Source organism: Aphidius gifuensis, linkage group LG3, assembly GCF_014905175.1.
Source record: "Aphidius gifuensis isolate YNYX2018 linkage group LG3, ASM1490517v1, whole genome shotgun sequence".
NCBI lineage: Eukaryota > Metazoa > Arthropoda > Insecta > Hymenoptera > Braconidae > Aphidius > Aphidius gifuensis.
In genome coordinates, this window is record NC_057790.1 from 20770707 (window position 1) to 20792354 (window position 21648).

The following is a 21648-nucleotide window of genomic DNA, read 5'->3' on the forward strand; positions in this document are numbered from 1 at the left end:
GAGAATAACTTTCGCCGGCGCTGTTGCAGTGACCGGCTGATGTCCGTGAGCACGCTTGGTCATTAAAACGTGGGGCAACGTGGGACAAAAAGTAAAAAAAAAAAATACATACAATCATCTCCAGAGCGTCTTAAAGTGTCCCTTGCTTATTTATTTATCAACAATTATTAAATAAACAATTTTAAATTAACAAAAATAGTGACATTTATCAGCCAAAAAATAAAATCTCAAAGTAACAAATTACAAAACAAGTTTATCAATAATAAAATAATAATAATAGTTTAAAATTAAAAAACATTAATTAATTTAAATATAAACAATAATTATAAATTTATTTTTTACAAAAAAAAATAAAATAAAAATATAAAAATTAATTTATTCATTATTTTATGTCAACGATACGCGTGTTTATAAATATTTGTTGTTTTTTTTTTTATTGTTATTTTTAATCAAGGCCAATATGCAAATTCTACCTCTATGTACAAATAATAAAATTATATTTTAAATTAATAAAATAGTAAAGTATATAATATTAATAATAAAAAACAATTAGTGATGATGATAAAAATATAAAAATTAAAAAATATAGTTAAAATAACAAATTGTAGTATTAATTACGTGTGAAAAGTGTGAAAAGTTTTATTGTGACAATTGAGAAAACACGATTAATAAAACTCGTGTATTTCTTTAAATTGTCAAACTGAAATGAGTGACCATGGCTGTATACACTTAAATAATTTTAAAGCTGCCAAAGGAATACAACCTTATAAAGTAATACATTCATTTTTTGTAACAAGTACATCTGCTGAAGCAAGAATAAGAAAGGTATGCAAATTGCTTGACATTTTAAAATAATATTATTATATTTAGCATTTAAATTTTAATATATAATTTATAAATTTTTTATCAAATTATTTATAATGATAATTAATAAACTGGTTAATTATTTAGTGTAATTATTGATAAATATTTTATTTATAAATTTAATAGGTTATATGACAAAGTAAAGTGTTTATTTTGTTGATACTTTATATTAATTATTGGAACAAGGTTTCTAATGATAATTTTAATTGAAAAATTATCAAAGGTACTTGTTTAAATGACACCCTGTATTTGCATATACACTAGTTAACCCTTCAATATACGTGACATTGCTTACATTTGCAATTCATTCATGCTGACAGGTTCGGATGTCATAAATTCTGGACCCTGTATATTTTTAATCCTCAAAATATACTAAATATTTATATATAACAAAAAAAAAAACAATTATTAAATACAGCTTTAAGTTATTTTAAAATGAAAAATTATCATTAAATTTTATTTATAATTATTTGTTTGTTTGTTTGTTTTAATTGTTTTTTTTTTTTTATTTTTTAGGCTGTTAGCTGTTTATGCCACACATGTGGTACTTACAAAGATCGTTTACATTCTTGTTTACATTGTATATTTTTTGGCTGTTATGGTAATGGACATATACAAGAACATGCTAAAACAAAGAAACATTTTTTAGGTAAATTAATTTTATAATAAAAAAAAATATTCAGTAATGTTAAAAATGATTAATAAAATTATTTATTATTTCAGCTGTTGATTTGAGTTATGGAAATATACTGTGTTTTCAATGTGGTGATTATGTTTATGACAGAGAATTATTAACAGTTGCAAAAGCACAATGGAGTGAATCAGCAAAATCACTTAGTCTTGGTGAATTTTATCGAGCATGGGAACCAACACCAGTTGAAGCTGAACTATTAAGAAAACATCCAAGAAGAAGACGAGTAGTAGAAAATTCAACAATTGGTATTTATTTATTTGTTTATAAATAATCTAATTATGTTATTGTTGTCGATATAATTTATCATTTTAATTACAGGCTTACGAGGTCTTATTAATTTAGGAAGTACATGTTTTATGAATTGTATTGTACAAGCATTAACTCATACACCATTATTGAGAGATTATTTTTTGGCTGATCGTCATCAATGTCCACAACCAAGTCGTTGTTTAGTTTGTGAAGTATCAAATTTATTTCAAGAATTTTATTCTGGTAGTAAAGCACCATTAACATTACATAAATTATTACATTTAATATGGACACATGCACGTCATTTAGCTGGTTATGAACAACAAGATGCACATGAATTTTTTATAGCAACTCTTGATGTATTACATAGACATTGTGAAGCAGCACCAATTTTAGTTAAAGATAATCCACATCATTGTAATTGTATTATTGATCAAATATTTACTGGTGGTTTACAAAGTGATGTTGTTTGTCAATCATGTAATGGTGTATCAACAACAATTGATCCATTTTGGGATATATCATTAGATCTTGGTCCAACAGCTGGTGCAAATGTTAATGATACAAATGAACCACCAACATCATTACTTGATTGTTTAGAACGTTTTACAAGAGCTGAACATCTTGGATCAAGTGCTAAAATTAAATGTAGTAAATGTCAAACTTATCAAGAAAGTACAAAACAATTAACAATGAAACAATTACCAATTGTTGCTAGTTTTCATTTAAAACGTTTTGAACATTCAAGTATACAGGATAAAAAAATATCAACATTTATATCATTTCCTGAACAACTTGATATGACACCATTTATGTCACATAAACGTAATGGTAGTACCAATAATAATAATACTAAAAATATTAATGATAAACAAACTAATGGTGATGATACATCATTTAGTGATAATAGATATTCATTATTTGCGGTTATTAATCATGAGGGTTCACTTGAAACTGGACATTATACTGCATTTATTAGACAACAAAGAGATCAATGGTTTAAATGTGATGATCATTTAATAACAAGAGCAAGACTCAAAGATGTCTTGACCAGTGAAGGGTTAGTTTTTATTTTTAATTATCTATTTTTTTATTAAACATATTATTAATTTTAATTATTATCTTTTTCTTTACAGATATCTTTTGTTTTATCACAAACAAATTTTAGAGTATGGCCGAACTAGTAAAGTTTAAAATATTTATTTTGTCAGTATCAATGATTAATTATTGAATAATTTTTTTTTAGTCTGATTAACAGAACTGACTCATTGTATGTTTGTTGAAACTATTTGATTTTTTTTTTCGTGTGTGCGTGTGTGGATGTATGTTATTTTATTATTTAACGAAAAAAAACAAAATAGGCTTTTTCTATCTTACAGAAAAACAAGCATCAGTTTTTTATTAAATTGACTGATGAAATATTTTTTTAATGATGTCAACAATTGGTGATTACAAGAGGTTTTTTTTTTTTCTTTTTTTTTTAAATTTTTTATTTAATTTTCAAGTATTCAGATGACATAATTATATTGTTATCTTGATATAATCCAATAATGCAAAATGATAAACATTGCGGTGAATAAAAAATTATCATGTTAATTATTAATACGTAAATAAATCTTACCATATTTTTTTAAATTAATTAACTTTTTTTTTTTTTTAAATATTTGTAGATAGTATTGTAATGACATTTAAAAAAAAAAAAAAAAAACCAACAAATTATTTGCCAATACTCTAATATTTTTCTTGAAATAATAATTTTTTAAGATTAGCTCAATTTTTTGATAATAAATAAATTCCTATCTTTTGTAAATTGATCATTTATTATTGTATAATCACATCCTAAATATTATTTTACAATTTTGGTTAATCAAGGATACAGTTTTCTTTCTATAAACTATGAACTTGATACTATCTTTTTTCTTTTTACTCCTCCAATTAAAGACTGTAAAAAAAAGGTGTTAATTTATATATTTTAATTATAATATAACATTGAATTGAACAGATAATCAAATCATTTTTTCGTAAGAAAAATGAGAAAGAAAAAAAAAACTAATGAATAAATAACAAATGAACATAATATTATTACATCAGATAATAATAATTATCTAATTAATATGTGATTTAATTCGCTTGACTGTTAAATAATAAATTAATATTTCAATTTATTTTTATAGTACAAATAAATTTATTACAATTTCAAGCACCTATATGATATATAAATAAATAAATATTTAATTTAAGTATGTTATTAATTAAAATACATTCAAATCAAAGGTGAAAATATATTTATGTAGGTTAATAAATATCATGTTGATTTGTTTTGATAAAATTACAGATGGGCCATGTCAAAAATTAAAAAATTCCCTGACAATGATGAATTGGATCGTTCATTTAAATTAACACTTGGTCTTACTGAGGCATATTTAAAAAAATCAAAAAACATTGAACTAGTTGAAATAATATTAAAATGGCTTGATAGATTGTCACATTTAAAACATCATCGATATTTAAGAAATCAATATTTAAATGAATTATTTAGACAATTAAAAAGTGGTAGTATCAGTGATATTTTTTTAAAACCACCACCAAGAACTGATCTTCCTTTATTGACATATCAAAATAATACAGTAATATTTATTTAAATAATAAAAAATATAATGTCAATATATTAATTTTATTAATTTTATTATTTTTTTAGATTAAAAAAAATTTATCTGACAATTTAATTTGTCGAAAATGTGGAAAAACACCTGGTATAGATAAAGAAATTGAATCATTTTTTAAGAAAAAATTATCATCATGTAGTCATGAATCTGAATCATCAATAACAAATAATGAAATTTCATCTGGCAGGACTCTTCAATTGTATGAAAAAAATATATCATATGAACAATCTGATTTAGAATCAAATATACAAGAATATCATTGTAATCATCATCAAAAATTTTTGAAAGATATCAAAATACAAACTGATTATTTGGATAAAAAAGTTTTTAAATTTCAACATGTTCATGATAGCGATGAATTGAATCAACTGAAAATGATTTTAAAACATAAATGTGATGAAATTGATGAGCTTAAATCTAGGTGAGTTAATTAAAATATAATAATTTGAATTTGAAAAAAGATAAAAAGAATTATCATTTGGTTTTATTGCAGACTAGTTGAGGTACAAAAAATTCATGAAAATTCAGAAAAATCACACAGAGATATATTTCAACAGTGTAAAAATACAATGAATGAAGAATTTAATAAATTTAAAAATAATTTACAAGAGGAACAATTTAAAAATACTCAATTGAATAAAAAATTAATGGAAATATCACAAGAATTAAAAATAACAACTCGTCATAAAGTTAGATTAATTATTTAAAATATTTTTTTATATTATTTTTATCATACTTTTATTTATTTTACAATTAGAATGAAGAGTTAGAATCAATTCAAGAACATTATAAACAATTATTAATTGACAAGGATAAAGAGTTGTGTTTAAAAAATGAAGAAATTGATAAAAAAAATGATGAATTAAAACAAAGAGATTTAATAAAACGAGAAGAAATATTACACTTGAATAGTAAAATTTTAGAACTTGAAGATAAATTAAAAACAAAAATTGAAGATGTATTTATTAATTAATTAATTTAAATATTTAATTGATAATAAAATTTTTTAATTTTTTTTTTAGAAAAATAAACTTGAAAATTTACTGAGTGAACAATATACAACAATGAAAGATGAATTTTTAAAAATAAGAAATGAAATGGAAGCTGCAAATGTTGTACAAAATAAATTACTTATTGAAAAAATAAGTTTATTAAAAAAATCATTATTAAAAATGGAAAAATCAAAGCAAAAAATTTATTTTGAATGTCAACAAAAAATATTTGAAATACAAAAGGTAATAAATTGTTATTAATTATAATAAATTTATCATTGAATTATTTATTTATTGACTCATTAGATAATTAATATATTATTTTTATTATATTTTTATCAAGAGTAAAGACATAGAAATTAAAACAATGCAACTTCAATTACAAGGACATAAAAATGAACTATCAACATCAATGAGTACAGAAAAACAATGTGAACTTGATAGTATTCTTAATTTATTAGAAGAACGATATAAATGTCTTTTAGCATCAAGTGAAGCAAATGTTGACAATCAACGTCAAAAATATCTCCAGGTATTTTAATATCAAATTAAAATAAATATTAACAATTTTTTATATAATGATTTTTTTAATTTTTAGAAAATGAAAAGCTTTGAAGATCAACTTGCTCGTTTGAAAAATAATTTAATGGAAAATGAAACTTACTTTTAGATATTTTTTAACATAAAATATAGATTATAAAATATTTAATAATATTAAGTAATTAAATAAATAATAGCTTTTGAAATTATTACCTATTTTTTTAACATGTCGTCATTCAGAAATTGAATAATAATAATAATAACTCATGTCTCATTCTAACCTGTATTTGTGTGTGTTAAATAATTGACTTTATAAAAACAACACGAGCACGTAAACTTGCACGTTGTTATAAACAAAAAGATATAATAAATTAAACAAGTAATTTAAATTTATTTATAATAAATAAATAAATAGTGACCAAGTGAACATATATTTATCAAAAGTTTAATAATAATATATCAACAAGATGCAAAGTACAAAAAGAACAGCTCCAAATATATTAATAACAGGTATAAATAATAATAATTTAATTAATATTAAATAATTACTAATTAATTTTGCAACATTATTAGGTACTCCAGGAGTTGGTAAAAGTACAATGGCTAAATTATTAGCTGAACGAACAAAAATAGCATGGAGAGATGTCAGTAAAATAGCTATTGAAAAAAAATGTCTTGAAGATTATGATGAAGTTTATAAATGTCCAGTTCTTGATGAAGACAAAGTAATAAAAAAAAATTAAATCTATTTTAAATAAATTAAAATCTAATATTAATTTTTAATTTTTTTAGTTATTAGATAGCATGGAAGATGACATGAGTAAAGGTGGTAATATTGTTGATTATCACAGTGCTGATTTATTTCCTGAAAGATGGTTTGATATTGTATTTGTTTTACGTACAACAAATAAAATATTATATGATCGTTTAACATCACGTGGTTATCAAGGTAAAAAACTTGAAGATAATATTGATTGTGAAATATTTCAAACAATTCTTGAAGATGCTAAAGCATCATACAAAGAAGAAATTGTTCATGAATTACAAAGTAATACACCTGATGAAATTCAAGATAATGTTAATAGAGTTTGTCAATGGATTGAACAATGGATAAATGACAATAATGTATCATAAAATTAATAATAAAATTTCTTTATAATTTCAATATATACATGTTTTAATATTTTTTTTTTTTAATTATTAATCAACAATGCCTAAATCTTGTTTTGTTTTTTTTAATACTTTATCCAATGTTGCATAGTAATTCATTTTAACAAGTAATGACTTTGCTTTTTCAAGATCATCATTATTAAAAGCATTAGAAATATCTCTGAAAGGTAAAATAAGTATTGTTTAATTTATCGAAATTATTGGTGATTATTATAATTAAAATATTTACTTTGATAGTTCATCTAAAACAGCTGTTATTTCTTGAATTAATTTTATGATTTTATCTTTGTCATTTGATGCTGCTTCAACTTCTTCACTTTTTTCCATTATTTCCATGAGAAATTCAGGCTTCAAATCTTTTGTTGTATCAGATATTGTGAGATTATTTAATTTTAATAAATATATACCTCTGTCAAGTGGATGTTTTAGAGTTGCAAATGCTTTTGATATTAGTGATGATAAATTTGCAGAGTATTCTTGTTCTTTCTAAAAATTAAATTAATTAATACAATGATTTATTTTTTTTGTAATTTAATTAGTATAATTACCTCTGTTCTTCTTCCAAAACGATCTGGATGAAGTATATTTTGTAATTGTGTATATTTTTTATGTAATTCTTTACTTTCTATGTCGTAATTTTTTTTAACACCTAATATTTCAAAGTAATCTAAATTTTCTGGTGGTTTTTGTAGTGTTTTACATTTTTGACAAAATAATTCAGACTTGTATGGATAATCACACTGCCAACATTTATTTGGTGTTTCACTACTGTATAATGATATTTTTTGAATTGTTTTTGTAATAAGAAAATCATTTTTTTTACAAGAAATTAGATGCATTTTTTGGCAATAATTATAACCCCAAATTGTATTTTTATGATTTTTTAATATAATTTTTGTTATTATTGGAATCAATGTTGTTCTCATTTTGAATAATTTATATACCTCTTTTTTTATTTAAAAATACAAACAAAATAATTAACAATATAATAATTACAATCAACAAATAGTTTTTTTTTTTTATTCTAAAAAATTTTAATATTTTTGTTTTGTTGTTATTTTTAGAAATTCAAGTTTTCTAACATACCGACAAATTTTTTTTTTTTTGCTTCAAGCTTTATTTTATTTCCGCTAGATCGCAGTAAATTGACTTTTTAATTTTGCACTGGTTTCTAAATTTCAAAATTTCTAATCTTCTAATATTTCAAAACATCGCTAATTCATAAATACTCAAAGCTAAACAACTATATTTTCAAAGCCACAATAGAACTCCATTTATTCCGAATAAAATAATTGTGTTTATTGAATAGAAAAAATTTGCAATTATTTTTGAATTTTTAATTTTTTTACGCGCCAAAAAAAAACGAAAAAAAAAAACAATAACTGATGATGTCATTTTGTTTTTTTTTTTTTTTAATGTTCATTGTGATTTGGAAGAAAAAGGACACGACATTTTACGCTCTCGTTATTTTATAATTTTTGGACAATTTATAATCTCGAATCAATTAAAAAAATATAATCAATCGAAAGCTAAAACAATGAAGATTACGAGTGTGTATAAATTTTTAACAATCGGAGTAAATTTTTTATTTATTCATAAATTTAGTAATTGTTCGTTGAGTAAAATCAGTGCCGCGTCTTGCATCTCATTTTTTCATCACGTACGTATTAATTAATTAATATCATTATTATTATTATTATTAAATTTATTTTAATTCTATTTTTTTAATTAATTCTAACAATTTGAATAATAATTAGCATCAGTTTATTAATTATTAATTATAAATTTTACTCATTTTTTATTGCAAAAAAATTATTGAAATGTGTGTGTGTGGGGGGGTTTTGTGCCGTGTGCAAATGATGAGTCATCATTCACCATTTTTGTTTTTTGGTAAAAAAAAAAAAAACAAGTACATATATTTTTGCTGGTGAATAAAGATGGCGACAAAATAAAAATATTTTTTTTTTTATTTCTATTTTTTTTTTCTTTTTTCCAAGGACTCATTTTTTTTTTTTTTTTTTTTCGTTGATCGAGTTTTCTCCGGTGATTTCAATGCGATTTTAATCAATTCGTGATAATTTAACAAATAAAATATAAATGTGTTAATTATTATTGATAATTTTATTTTATAAAAATTATTTTTTTTTTTTATTTAATTAATATTCATTTCAATAACTTCGATGAATATAAAAAAAAAAAAAAACAATTTTATTAGAGGTAAGATGTTTTTTTTTTTTTTTTGAAATAATACCAAAAATTTAATAATTAGAATTTTAAAAAATAATTAATATTATTTATGAGTAGACGCTATAAAGTATTATTTATTTTTATAATTTTTTTTTTGTCATATACTCATTTTTATAATGCAAATTACCTGGAGTTATTAAATTTACTCATTTTTGATTCGAGAAGCTTATCGACAACGTTCACCCTTGCAAGTGAAATAGAAATTTATTATTTAAACTGTCATTGATTTATCTACCTTTTTAACCACCATAATTATTTTTTTTGTCTGTAGTTATTTAAGAGCCAGGCAACTAAATAAATCCCTGATAAAAATTACAACACTTTCGTGAGCTTCTTAATTGCTAAAATAACTATTATTTTTTTCCAATAAAAAAATCATTTATCCACCTGCATTTTAATTATAAAAATCACGACAATTATTTATCTGCCTGACTACTATTATTTTATAATAAAAATTTATCAATCGAATAATTAAAAATTAAATCATCTCGATAAGAAGTAGAGAAAAAAAAATGCAGAAAGATAAAAATAGGGGAAATGATAAATGAGAAAAAAGAAAAAAAAAAGAAAAAAATCATTTGCTTGTGTATATTGTATAGTATCAATGATAAGTTGTATTAGTGAGGGGTTTGTTACCCTAGGTTTTAACATTGAGGGGTGAAATTGCGGAAGTTGGGTGCGAGGGTGGTTAAGTATTGCCTCGTCAGTGTAGTCGTATGACGCCAACCGGTTACGTCGCTCGTATCGCTAAAATCCGCCATTCATTACATTTTCCACGTGGTTATATTATGCGTGCGCTTTTTTCATTAATTTACATTATTTTTTAAACTATTTTTATATGTCAATACAAGTTATCTATATAAACATAAATGTGTATTAATATTTATTTCAAACTAAAATAATATATAAACTTTTAATCTCACACTTTTCCGTCCGTTTTGTGTGCCTTTGTAAGTGTTTCAATATTTTAATAAACTGTCAAACTTTTTATAAATAATACAAACTGAATACTGGTATTATTTTATCTATAAATAATAAAATAATATTACTATTTTAAAAATGATTTAGATAAATATTGAGAGGTGAAGAATCAATAGTACATTTTTTTCTTTTTCTATTGTTTTCGTTGACAATAGAGTTTATTTTTTTTTTTCGATAAACAAAACACACAGACACATGGATAAATAAATAATATTAAAATTAAAAAAAAAGAATAATCGGTATTCTATATATTTAAAAATGTTTATTATTAATTTGATGATTATTTGACAAATTGGATTGCAGTGATTGTAAATAATAAAAATGTGTTTATCTAAAATACAATTATTGTGATTTAAATTAGTAATTAATAATTTAATTCAATTTGTTCTTGATTAACAAAAGGATTATGTGACGACAATGTAAATATACTCGTCAGACCATGTGTTGTTTAATTAAATAAAAATTTAAGGTGTTTCTTTTTTTGTTAGACAAAAAAAAAATTAAATAGTTTTGTGATAGTGGTTATGCTGGTATTATCACGCTCGGTTGGATCCCTCGCTTGGCTAACAAAGTAAGTCAAAGAACACCATCAAGTGTTTTTTTTTTTTTTTAAATGCCCTGCACCTTGTGTGCATACATGTATATATAAAAAAGCAATGGTGCAATGAAGCAGGTGAAAAACCACTGGGGTCATTACAAACTCATGGGAATATTAAAAAACAAAAAAGTTTTATCTAAAAAAAAACTCTGTGCAATTAAATTTTATATACAAAAATAAAATATAAATAAATTTTTACAAAGTATGTTGTAACTTTTAAATCGCGTGACTAACAAATGAACTAAAAAAAAACAAAAAAAAAACATTATCGAACGGTTATAATCAGATCTAGGTCGTATACATATTTACACTTATTTTATCAATTTTTTTAAACTAAAATAAGTAACTAAAAAAATAAATATTATAACGAAAAACATCTAAATAATTTTAACGATAGAAATAATAATAATATAAAATGAGCAATTGGCTTTGGTATATGTCAGCCTCGATACAAATTTAATTCTACGATGGTACATTGGATTTAAGGGTCGTCGCCCTTCGCGTCTTGAGTTTGTGTCTAGCTTAGCTTCATTGGCATTAAATATATACACACATAAACTCATACACACACTCACAGACATGTATAAAATGATATTGGTTGTGATGAGGGTGAAAAGAGACATTGCACCCCTTGGGTTTACTTCATGCACTAGGGGACAAAACTAAAAAATTCGTATATTTTCTTCTAAAAGGTATATATATGTATAAGAGGGGAAACATTGTGGTATATATATTTTTAGTGTATATATATGTCTCGAGATGAGTCGTATGTATGTATGAAGAAATTTTGTGGTGTACTCTGCAATAGGGTAGCAATGTAACACGTGTGTTTGTAACGTGCAAGAACCGACCAACCGATCGACCGACCCACCGACCAAGGGGGAGTCAATGAGAGGGGTTGAAAAGTCTCGGCAAGGGCGCCAATGTCTCGGTAGACTTATAAATATATATATTTTTTTTTTTTCGATTTTGTATGGCTCGCTTTACTATTTTTTTTTTGACGGGGGGTCAAGAGCGAAATACAACTATGTATTTTTTGTCGTCTTTGCATTGCATTACGTGTATTGCTGCTGTGTATGTATGTTATTTTACATATGTACTATGGATTTCATACATTGACTTGTGTATGTATTTATATATAACTGATGAAACTATATAGTTCCTGTGTACAAGAATCACCCCGGTATCTATCGTCATGGTAACGCATATATACTTCTTCTTTGGATGCTTTGATCTGCTACGCACATTTTTATACAAAATTATTTTTTGTCATTTTTTTTTTTCATTGAAATATATATTTACTTATCTCCAAAAAATTATATATTAATTTAAAAGTCTATATTCTTTTATGTAATTATAAAAATTTAATTATATTATATTTTTTATCAATATTTTCTGAATTATTAAAAAAGAAAATGAGCTGATTGAATTTTAATTGAAATTTTAATGAAAAATTTGAGATTTATATAATGAAAATAATAATTGATTGTAATGGTGAAATGATTGATTAATTAATTAATTTTTTAATAGGAAAAAAATGCAGAAAAAAATTGGCCGGTGACGAGCTGCAGTGATGCTGTTGGCTCAAGGTACTTCAATAGCGACGATCGCCGGCGTCGTCGAAGAAGAGGAATATGCCAACAGTGAAACAAACAGTGGTCGTTATGCTGGTTACTTAACTGATCACACAGATTTAGGATCAGATATTGATATTGACGAATCTGAATACAGACGTCAATTACTCAATGACGTAAGTCTATCATTATATACACAATTAATTGATATAAATTTAGCAATTAAATTAACGCAATCGATATATGTATTTTTAATTTCTAGAAATGGCGAATGTTGTTTGATCGAGTGAGTATAAATAAATAGCTATTAAAATACATATTTTTAAATGATAAATTAATTAATAAATTTAAATTTGGTCAGTTTGATCCTGAAGGTTTTGGTGAAATTCCTCGAAATGATTTTCTTCAAGCACTAACAAGTGCCGAATGGATTAATGAAATTCCAGCAAATAAACGAGACATATTGTTAACTAGAGTAAAGGAGTCTCATCTAAACTCTGTTACATTTCAAGATTTCGTCAATGTGGTAAGTCAAACTAATCTATTCATAATAAAGAAAAAAAAAAAAAAAACATTTAATAATAATACCAACAACAAAAGACATAAAAGAAAAATAAAAATCAGGTGATACGCTATTTTACGATGGTCAAATTTCGAAAAAAACTAAACCACAAAAAATAATCCTTAAATATGTCTCATCTATTCTCTATTATAACCTGTGGTTTTTCATTATTATTATTATTATTTATCTTCTATATTTACACACGGAAATTTTTGCTATTCTCAAAGGAGTGTTTACATAGTGAATTTTCTAACCCTGCCCCTTTTTTTTTTTTTTTTCATTTTAAATCCTTCTGTCTAATATACATTCCAAAAAAATATTTTTTGCTCTAGCTTCATTCGGGTATGTATTGTTAATCGCTTATTTGTCAAAAACTTTAAATATCCGCATCAGTTTAGAGTTGGATTTTCGGCACAGTACAATAGAAAACAAAAAAATAAATATATATTTTCATAAAGCAATCCAGTAGCCAAAGAATATACCGAGTGGAAAAACTTGGTCCAGATAAATATCTCAACAATAATAATCCTCCAGTGGGTATACATATTTTATTTTATTTTCTATTCATCATTGGTTATTGTGGTAAAGAGGCGCGGGGGTGACGTTTGTTAAAAAAAAAAAAATAAAAAAAACGACGACGACGACATCCATTGAAAGAGAAAAAATATATTTTGGAATTTTTTTTTTTATTTTTTGGTTTGCTTTTTTTCCGCTTAGTAAGTTTGCCCCTTTTTTGCGGATATATATATTTTTTTTTCGACTAAATTCTTACATGCGGGTTTAAAAAGATTTTGATGAAAATAAAAGATGGACATTATGTATAGAAAAGAGATCAAAGATATAATAAATATATATAAGCAGTAAAGACTTTGAGTGGCGGAAAATTGGTCAGATGTATTTTGTCATGCTCGATCAAAGCTTTGTAAAATTTTCAAAGATATATTCATTTTTTTTTAACAGTTGAATGGTTTGATATTTGGTCAATTGATAATTTGACAATACTCAGTTACTAAATAGGGCGTGAGATGATAATAATAATATAAATTTACGAATTACATATTATGTTATTTTTTTTTTTGATATAATAGCATTAGATTATCTGAGACTAATCGTACTTGATGGCTCGTCAATCGTTATGAGAACTGCACGTTTATTATAAAATTTAGTGTATTTATATAAAATTATACATATTGTATCTAGCTACATACATAGACATATGTAAGAATTATTTCTTTATTGAAAATACTGTAAACCAAATGGTCCATTTAACGATCAGTAGTCATATAACGCAACTGTTCAACTTTTATGTGTCCATTTGGCGCATTTTCTATGGACACAAAGATCGTTATCCTCAATCTTATTTATTTTTATTTTTTTTCATCTTTATGTCCCTAGTTTTTGCCTCATATAATTTCGTCACCCAATAGGACAAATTTTCGATGGTCAATCAATGAAAATTCAACCGTTAAAAAAATAAATAATAAAATGGTTTTTTTTTTTCTTTTTTTTCTATTCACGAGTCGGCATTTTTATATTAGATGAAATAAAAAATGTAGACTGACAATTATGGACAAAATAAAAATACACCATAGGCAACCACAATGTCAATGTAACATTAAATTACAGGGTTTTGTAAATATTTTTATTGATGACGATAAACTGTGTTAGAAATTTTTTTTTTATTTCTTTCATCTTGTCATACTGTGTCTTTTTTTATTGTTAAAAAAAATTATTCTTTTATTAAATAATTGTGTGTATGTTACAATGTGATGCTCGTTTTTTGAACATCAATTGTATATACCGAAACAAATTTACTTGAAATGTTTTTTTTTTTATTCTTTAAAATATATCTAAACAGATATTTTCTGTAATTTATTATTAATTACATTTGTGGTATGAGATATAAATATAAAATAAAGTAATATTACCACTGTCAAATGATAATAATCATAGAAACTTTTTTTTATTCTGATTAAATATATATATTGATATTATTTCGTTTGGAATTTTTTTTTTCATCTTTAAATTGGCCAATTTCGGGGGGAAGGAAATAGGAAAATAAAATAAAATAAAAAAGCGGTCTAAGTACAGAGTAATTGACAGATTTATATGTAGAGGTATTTTTTGGTTGGTTTGAAAGAAAATAATCCAAAAACCCGATTAACAATGGATTTGTAAAGCGCGTAATAGGAGGACTTATTGGTTGGTTAGTTTTATAACATTTTACTCTTTACTCGTTCAAGCTTCTATGTATACAAACCCACCTGATTTACTATACAGATATATATTTTGAAAAAAAAAAGGAACAACAATATAATCACAGGGTTATTGTAGAAAAAATTTTCTCGTTCTGCTAGACTGATTGCAATCATCACCAAAAAATTTGATCAATCGAAAATTTGTTTTTTTACCACTGCATCGTGATAGTGGTTAGTAATAAATAAATCAATTTCCAATACTCATTCAAAAAGGGAAAAAAACTATAATAATATTGTATAGCAAAAAAAATATAATATTTTTATAAGTATGTTATTTGAGTTTAAATGAAAATTGGATTGTTACAGTGTTTATTTGATGATATTATTACATTCTTCATGAAGTTAATATTATTGTTGATAAATAAAAAAATATAATATATTTATTGGCTTGTTGAAAAATATATAAATATACAAAGTAGATTATTATATATATTTGAAACGATGGCTTGTTTTCTACCTGACTGATCAGGGCGGTCTACCATCGGTTACAAAATAAAATAAGAAAAATATATATTACAGTGGCGGCATAAAAACGAATAAAGACGATTTAAAGTATAGTGATTAGCAATTAGCCCGGAACTCAACAGGAAAAAAAAAAAAAAAACAATTTGTAATTGGAGTCGGTCATTTTGTCGTTGTTTGTCTAGATGCCGAAATAAAACGCACGTGGATTATGAAAAAGACTATATACAAACTGTCAGTTTTTAAAATAGTAACATGTTGAAAAATTTCTATATATGTAACACATTAATATTGATACTTTTTTTTTTGTTAAAAATATTATTTTGGGGCGGGTAAAAGTACATGCCACTTACCACCATTATCGTCGGTGGTCCATTCGTCGAAACTTTCTTCTTTTTTTTTAACTATTTTTATTTATTTTATAATTTTTTTTTTATCTTGTTATTTATTTAATTTTTTTTTTTTTTGACTCAATGCTCTCCGCCTTGCTCACTTTTGCTTTTATTTTTTTTTTATTCTTCACTCTATTATGTATGGATGGTTGTTATGAGTGAGAGGCTGTATGACGGTTCACACGAGTGTCTTGGTCCCACGAATGAAACACCTCAAACTAAATTTCCATACTCGACACACCATTCCGCGTTTTCTCCTCCCACGTTTTTTATCATGCAAGATACATTTAATCCTCACACCCCTTGTGATGTATTTTTCTCAGTGTATATTATTCTTTTTTTTTAAATATTTTTTAACCATTGTCGCATTACTCATATATAAATTTACTGAAACGCCTATTATTATGTTTTATTATAATCATATTCTCACATATAATATTGCTTTTATCTTGAACATTTGAAAAAATCTTTTGAGGATAATATTAAAAACTTGTATCATATTGGATATAATTAATTATTAGTATTGATTTTTTATTAAAAAAAATTAACAATAGTGTATTTTTTTTAATTTAAAAATAATTTTTTTGTCTTAAAATATTTGATTAAATTAAATTTAAAAAACCATAACAATTCAGAAGCTAAAAATTACCAAAAATTGTATCACAGCATGAGGTCTAATACCAGATCATGAGCGAGAAAAGATTGTAGAAATAATAAAGTAAAAAAATATATAAATTAAAAATTTTATCAGTCGTGAAGAAAAATGAGATGGTATGTTTAAAAATTGTAGTCACTAAAAGCATTTTAAAATACGCAGGATTCAATCTATTTGGATCGATGCTTGGTGTATACGATCGTTGAATGATCATATCTTCAAAATAGTCGGACGTTGTAACAGAGCATACAACAGTCGAAAAGATAAATATATAAATATATAAAAAAGAAAGCAAAAAAAAGGGATAAGAGGTGGTCAAAAATGTTAAGGATTTTTTTGTGGATATATATTTAACAGTGTGTATATTTGTGAATTTGTATATATGTTTTTTTCTTTTTTATATATTTGTGTTGTGGAGTGAGAAAGTCAGAGAGACGTCCACCTGAGTTTGACATATTTCACCTCGTCCCTGGTTCTTGTCTTCTTTGTTTTTATCTTATCGTTTTTCAAATGGGACGCCATACCAGACGCGACAACGTCGTTGTCTTTCGAATTAAAAGCTCGATAGGCTTACAAAGTCCCAAAATACAGTCAACAATATATTTCGTGGAAAAAAAAACATAAAAAAAAAACCAATGAAATAACATTTAAGTTTTTTTTTCTCTCGGTGGCACGATCATCCTCTAGCTCATTTAAAAAAGAGAAAAAAAAAAATCAAAATAATCATCTTATCTTAGTCAAGCATTGACCTTTAAAACGGCTCTTAATTAGGGGATAATAGAAACAAAACACGTCGAATCATGAAACACTTGAGATAAAAAAGAATTCGTTTATATAAAAAAAAAAAAAAAAACACCCATAGCAATAATAAAAAAGATAAATTATAATATATATATATTTAAAAATGAGTTGAAGTATAATAAAACGAAACAAATAAAATAAAATACTTTGCATACCTTATATGATCCCCGTGTGATTTATCAATAATGCAAGTGTGTGTTTGTCTTTTAAAAATAATAATAGAAAATAAAAAGCAGCAACAAGTAGACATGTAGAATCATTTCCATACGAGGCAACTTGACGTGAAAGATGATAGTCGGTAATAATACAACAAAGTTATGAAAAAAAATAAAAATGAAAGGGATAAAACACATTGATAAAAATATAATATATATTTACAATGTCGATATATCGATGGCAATAATGAATACCTATATGTCTGTAGATTATTTGGTGTCTTATATAGAGACGTTGTAACATGGATATTATATTAAAAAATAAAAATAAAATAAAAGACACATGCTGATTAACGATGCCCAAGAGCCAATGGTCAGTTAAAGAGTCAAAAAGCATTTTTTTCTGTTGTCTCTTGTATATGTATAAATGCATATAGACACGCATTTATATATATATATATATACGTGTGAGTTTTAGTATTTTTTATTTTTTTTTTTATTTTATTTAATCCCTTTTTTATTTTATTTTTTGACAACACACAAACTGGCGCCGTACGGACGAGAAATCGTCTTCTCGCCCAAGTGTATTATAAAAAGTCTTATTGGAATCTGTATACTATGGTGCATATGGAGAAGCAATCGGCTCGTTATCTCTGGATCGCAATCGTCCCACCGACCGCGAACACAACACGCGGCTCCTCGCCAAGTTTAGTCATTTTTTTTTTTTTTATTTTTTGTTTTCTATACTCCCTTTATCCTTATTACAAACACGCCCCGAAGGAGCCAAAATCAAGACCACTCGTAACGATGTGATTTTATATTTATATTCTTGTTTTATTTTATTTATTTTTTATTTTAATATTCGTTTTTGCAATTTTTATACTCCTATACTGATCAAAAGTGTTTAGTTTTAATTTTATTCTAAAAATTCCAAAATCTATATATAAATTTCATTAAAATTTTTTATAACAAGAATTTCGCGGTGCCTTTTTTTTTATCTGAATTTTTTTTTGATAAATATTTTAGTTAATTAATATTTAATATGTGTATACCGATTGAAGGTTTTTATAGTATCGTAATTCAACCCTTAGTATCTGCGTTATCAACCCTCTTATTTTGTGGCACCATCTGTACACTTGTTACAGCAACGCGATTGTAAGCATTAAATTTTGTATAGATATAAATCTGTCTTGTGGCGCTTACTATCGGTAAAATATAAAACTATTATATTTAATAAATTCACCCTTATTTTGTATCATCCCTTAGCTATTATCATTCTCTTTTTATTTTTTCCACATTCATTTAAATGGAATTCTACAGGTGTTTTTTTTTTTTCTTCTTTTTTAATTATTCAACCAAATGGCATTTTTTGTCATCTGGTTTGTGTGTTCACGTGTTTTTATATGTTGCAAATGTATTTCATAAAAAAAACCTTTTTGGATTGTTAATTTATATATACACCACCTTTTATATCTTTTTGACTCTCCCGGGGCCTCTTTGGCACGCACCGATAGAGCCATCCATCGGGCCCAAACGAGTCCAGTCCGACCACCCTCGCTGTTATTATATATACAGTCGAAACCGAAAAAAAAAAGAGCAAATCGTTGTTAAAAAAAAAAATAAATATATATTTATATCTATATATATTATAATATATATAAAGAAAAAAAGCTAAAGGTAAAGCCGCCCAAATGGAACTAGCAAAATTGAGCGCCTGTTGTTCTCTTGGCATATTTTTCTCGCCTAATAATAATGAGGATATCTGAAAAACCATTTAGATATATATATATAATATTTTTGTTTGATGTGACGGGTGTAAGCGCGTGACTGAACTTTTATTTATTTATTTTCTATTATTATTAATATTATAATTATTATTTGAAAATTGTCAAGAAAGGTAGTTTTATAATATAAAAGGACATGGCAATAAACCAGGTCGGACAGGTAAAAAGCAATGTGTGTATGTGTGTTTATAAAAAAAAAAAAAGACCAAAGGAATATAAAAATAATAAAGATAAATTTATATATAGATATAATGCTTTTGATGCCCGTGAAACGACTCGTTACCAATGCTCTCTTTTAACTCACTGAAATCTACTAGGTCATGCACATGTATATACACTCAATTTTTTTTTTCATTTTTATCTTTTTTTCAATGCAACTCGTTGCAATAAAAATAATGAGCATATGCACATTCAGCAATGTTAAAGCATATTCATCGTTTGGCCTGTGATGTTAGTTGTATATGTGAAAAAATAAAAAAAATAATTTAAAAACACAAGAAAGCAAAATAAAAAATATATTTAAGGTATACTTTGACAATATCAAATGAAAATATAAAGTTTTTTTTTTTAATCATTATTAATTTTATCTTGTTAATTTTCTTTGAGGTTTGTTAGTTTGTTTGTATGTGTGAGTGCATGTTTTTTAAAGTCATTGGTATATTTGTGGACCATCTGTTGGTCGGTGGTTACCGCGACAAAACAAACAGTTTGCCAATTAACGTTTTGTGATTTTTGGTCTCGGCTGCACGTTTGCCATTATTTGGACCACCCTCTTGAATAAAAGCTCTTTGCATATATAGATTTTACAAAGAGAAACAAAGACTAAGAATGATTGAGTTTAATGGGATATATATATATATATAAAAAATAAATAAAAAGTTTGAACAAACGAATTAAGTTTTAGATCTTGTCTTGGTATTACATTTTTTTTATTTTTATTTTTATTTTACTTGATCACTGATCTGTATATATAGTTTTCATGTTTGTATTATTCATTTAGAAATATTGTCTTTTGCTTCTTCTCTTGTGGTCTTTATTTAGACAACTAAAAACCACACGACTTCTTGTTTCACATTGAAATTCCAAATATCTTTCTCCAAGAGCTCATTTAATTTGCCGAAACTACTGAAGTTTGGCTGGAATTTAATAGATGTTTTTATTGGCACGATTTTCGTGCATTTTGTATTTAGTTGAGGAATTTTTATATGCACATTTAGTTATTGCCTTTTTGACAGTTTCAAAGTATAGACATAAAATTCAAGGTTTTTTTTTTTTATATTATTTTTGCACAATAATCTAATTTATAAAAAAAAATTTTAGGAATTTTGTTTTTTTCTATTAAAAAAAAAATATTATTATAGTTAAATAATAAAAATACAAAATTGATTAAGAAAAAAATAACATTTAAAAATTTAAAGAATTTTTTATGAAATTTAAAATTTAAATTCTTTCATTTTTTTATTTCTTGCCCAATTTTTTTTCTTCCATTTTTCACGCTTATAAATTGAAATAGCTGACATCATTGAAAGACAATTTTCCCAAGGTTTTTTTTTTTTTTCTTCTTCCATGAGCTCAAACAAGGAAGAACCATATTTATTACTGTTTTTTTATTTTTTATTTTTTTTTCTTCTATCTTACCAAGTGTTCAATGGATTTAACAGACACTTTGCCGCTGGGAAAGTTGAAGGGTGTCTTTCTCGTCCAGTGTCGGTAAGCGAAAAAAAAAAACAGAAAAAAAAAAAAATGCCAGAGAGTAGAAAATATAAAGATAGAAATAAAAAACCAAGAGCTCACCAGGATCAGCGAAACAAAGTTGAGACACCAGTAGTAGCCCTCATTGTGCCAATCGTGTCTTGGTCATTGTGCGATTTTTTTGGTGACGTGACCGCGGGTGGCAGGTACAAATTAACAATAGAAATTTAAAAAATAAAAAAGAGGCGGTATTGGTCTTAAAAATATACCACCTTGTAACATGGGAAAATACCAGCCACGTCAGGGACTTTG

The 21648-nt window shown here is 24.9% G+C and overlaps 6 protein-coding genes across 9 annotated transcripts in view; 5 read left to right on the plus strand and 1 right to left on the minus strand.

Annotated features, from left to right (window-relative positions):
- Nucleotides 1–3013, plus strand: LOC122852685 (ubiquitin carboxyl-terminal hydrolase 22). Of its 3 annotated transcripts, none has more exons than XM_044152626.1 (6): nt 1–825; nt 1381–1513; nt 1588–1803; nt 1877–2632; nt 2709–2867; nt 2944–3013. In XM_044152626.1, exons 1-5 carry the CDS (start codon nt 706–708, stop codon nt 2825–2827), a joined length of 1344 nt encoding a protein of 447 aa, XP_044008561.1. In that variant the 5' UTR covers nt 1–705; the 3' UTR covers nt 2828–2867; nt 2944–3013. The 3 variants fall into 3 exon arrangements, with proteins under 3 accessions (XP_044008561.1, XP_044008559.1, XP_044008558.1); XM_044152624.1 differs by having other exon boundaries at nt 2–825; nt 1877–2638; XM_044152623.1 differs by having other exon boundaries at nt 3–825; nt 1877–2867.
- Nucleotides 3014–4092: 1079 nt separating this feature from the next.
- On the plus strand, nt 4093–5180 carry LOC122851032. The gene is made up of 3 exons (XM_044150081.1): nt 4093–4434; nt 4506–4894; nt 4967–5180. Exons 1-3 carry the CDS (start codon nt 4150–4152, stop codon nt 5178–5180), a joined length of 888 nt encoding a protein of 295 aa, XP_044006016.1. The 5' UTR covers nt 4093–4149.
- A 35-nt stretch (nt 5181–5215) lies between these two features.
- Nucleotides 5216–6173, plus strand: LOC122852686. 2 transcript variants are annotated; one of them, XM_044152627.1, is made up of 4 exons: nt 5216–5431; nt 5496–5708; nt 5809–5997; nt 6064–6173. In XM_044152627.1, exons 2-4 carry the CDS (start codon nt 5538–5540, stop codon nt 6133–6135), a joined length of 432 nt encoding a protein of 143 aa, XP_044008562.1. In that variant the 5' UTR covers nt 5216–5431; nt 5496–5537; the 3' UTR covers nt 6136–6173. The 2 variants fall into 2 exon arrangements, with proteins under 2 accessions (XP_044008562.1, XP_044008563.1); XM_044152628.1 differs by lacking the exon at nt 5216–5431 and having other exon boundaries at nt 5464–5708.
- A 40-nt stretch (nt 6174–6213) lies between these two features.
- On the plus strand, nt 6214–7170 carry LOC122852688 (adenylate kinase isoenzyme 6). The gene is made up of 3 exons (XM_044152630.1): nt 6214–6515; nt 6579–6730; nt 6798–7170. Exons 1-3 carry the CDS (start codon nt 6473–6475, stop codon nt 7137–7139), a joined length of 537 nt encoding a protein of 178 aa, XP_044008565.1. The 5' UTR covers nt 6214–6472; the 3' UTR covers nt 7140–7170.
- A 13-nt stretch (nt 7171–7183) lies between these two features.
- Nucleotides 7184–8054, minus strand: LOC122852687 (iron-sulfur cluster co-chaperone protein HscB). Its single transcript, XM_044152629.1, has 3 exons — nt 7724–8054; nt 7405–7661; nt 7184–7335 (listed from the first exon to the last, which is right to left on the minus strand). Exons 1-3 carry the CDS (start codon nt 8012–8014, stop codon nt 7206–7208), a joined length of 678 nt encoding a protein of 225 aa, XP_044008564.1. The 5' UTR covers nt 8015–8054; the 3' UTR covers nt 7184–7205.
- Nucleotides 8055–10821: 2767 nt separating this feature from the next.
- LOC122851033 (rhomboid-related protein 3) overlaps nt 10822–21648 on the plus strand; it is a 114095-nt gene continuing 103268 nt past the window's right edge. The window contains exons 1-4 of the mRNA XM_044150082.1: nt 10822–10974; nt 12532–12751; nt 12838–12861; nt 12937–13101. Coding sequence (XP_044006017.1) covers nt 12575–12751; nt 12838–12861; nt 12937–13101 — 366 coding nt within the window. The 5' untranslated portion in view covers nt 10822–10974; nt 12532–12574. The remainder of the gene's footprint in view (nt 10975–12531; nt 12752–12837; nt 12862–12936; nt 13102–21648) is intronic.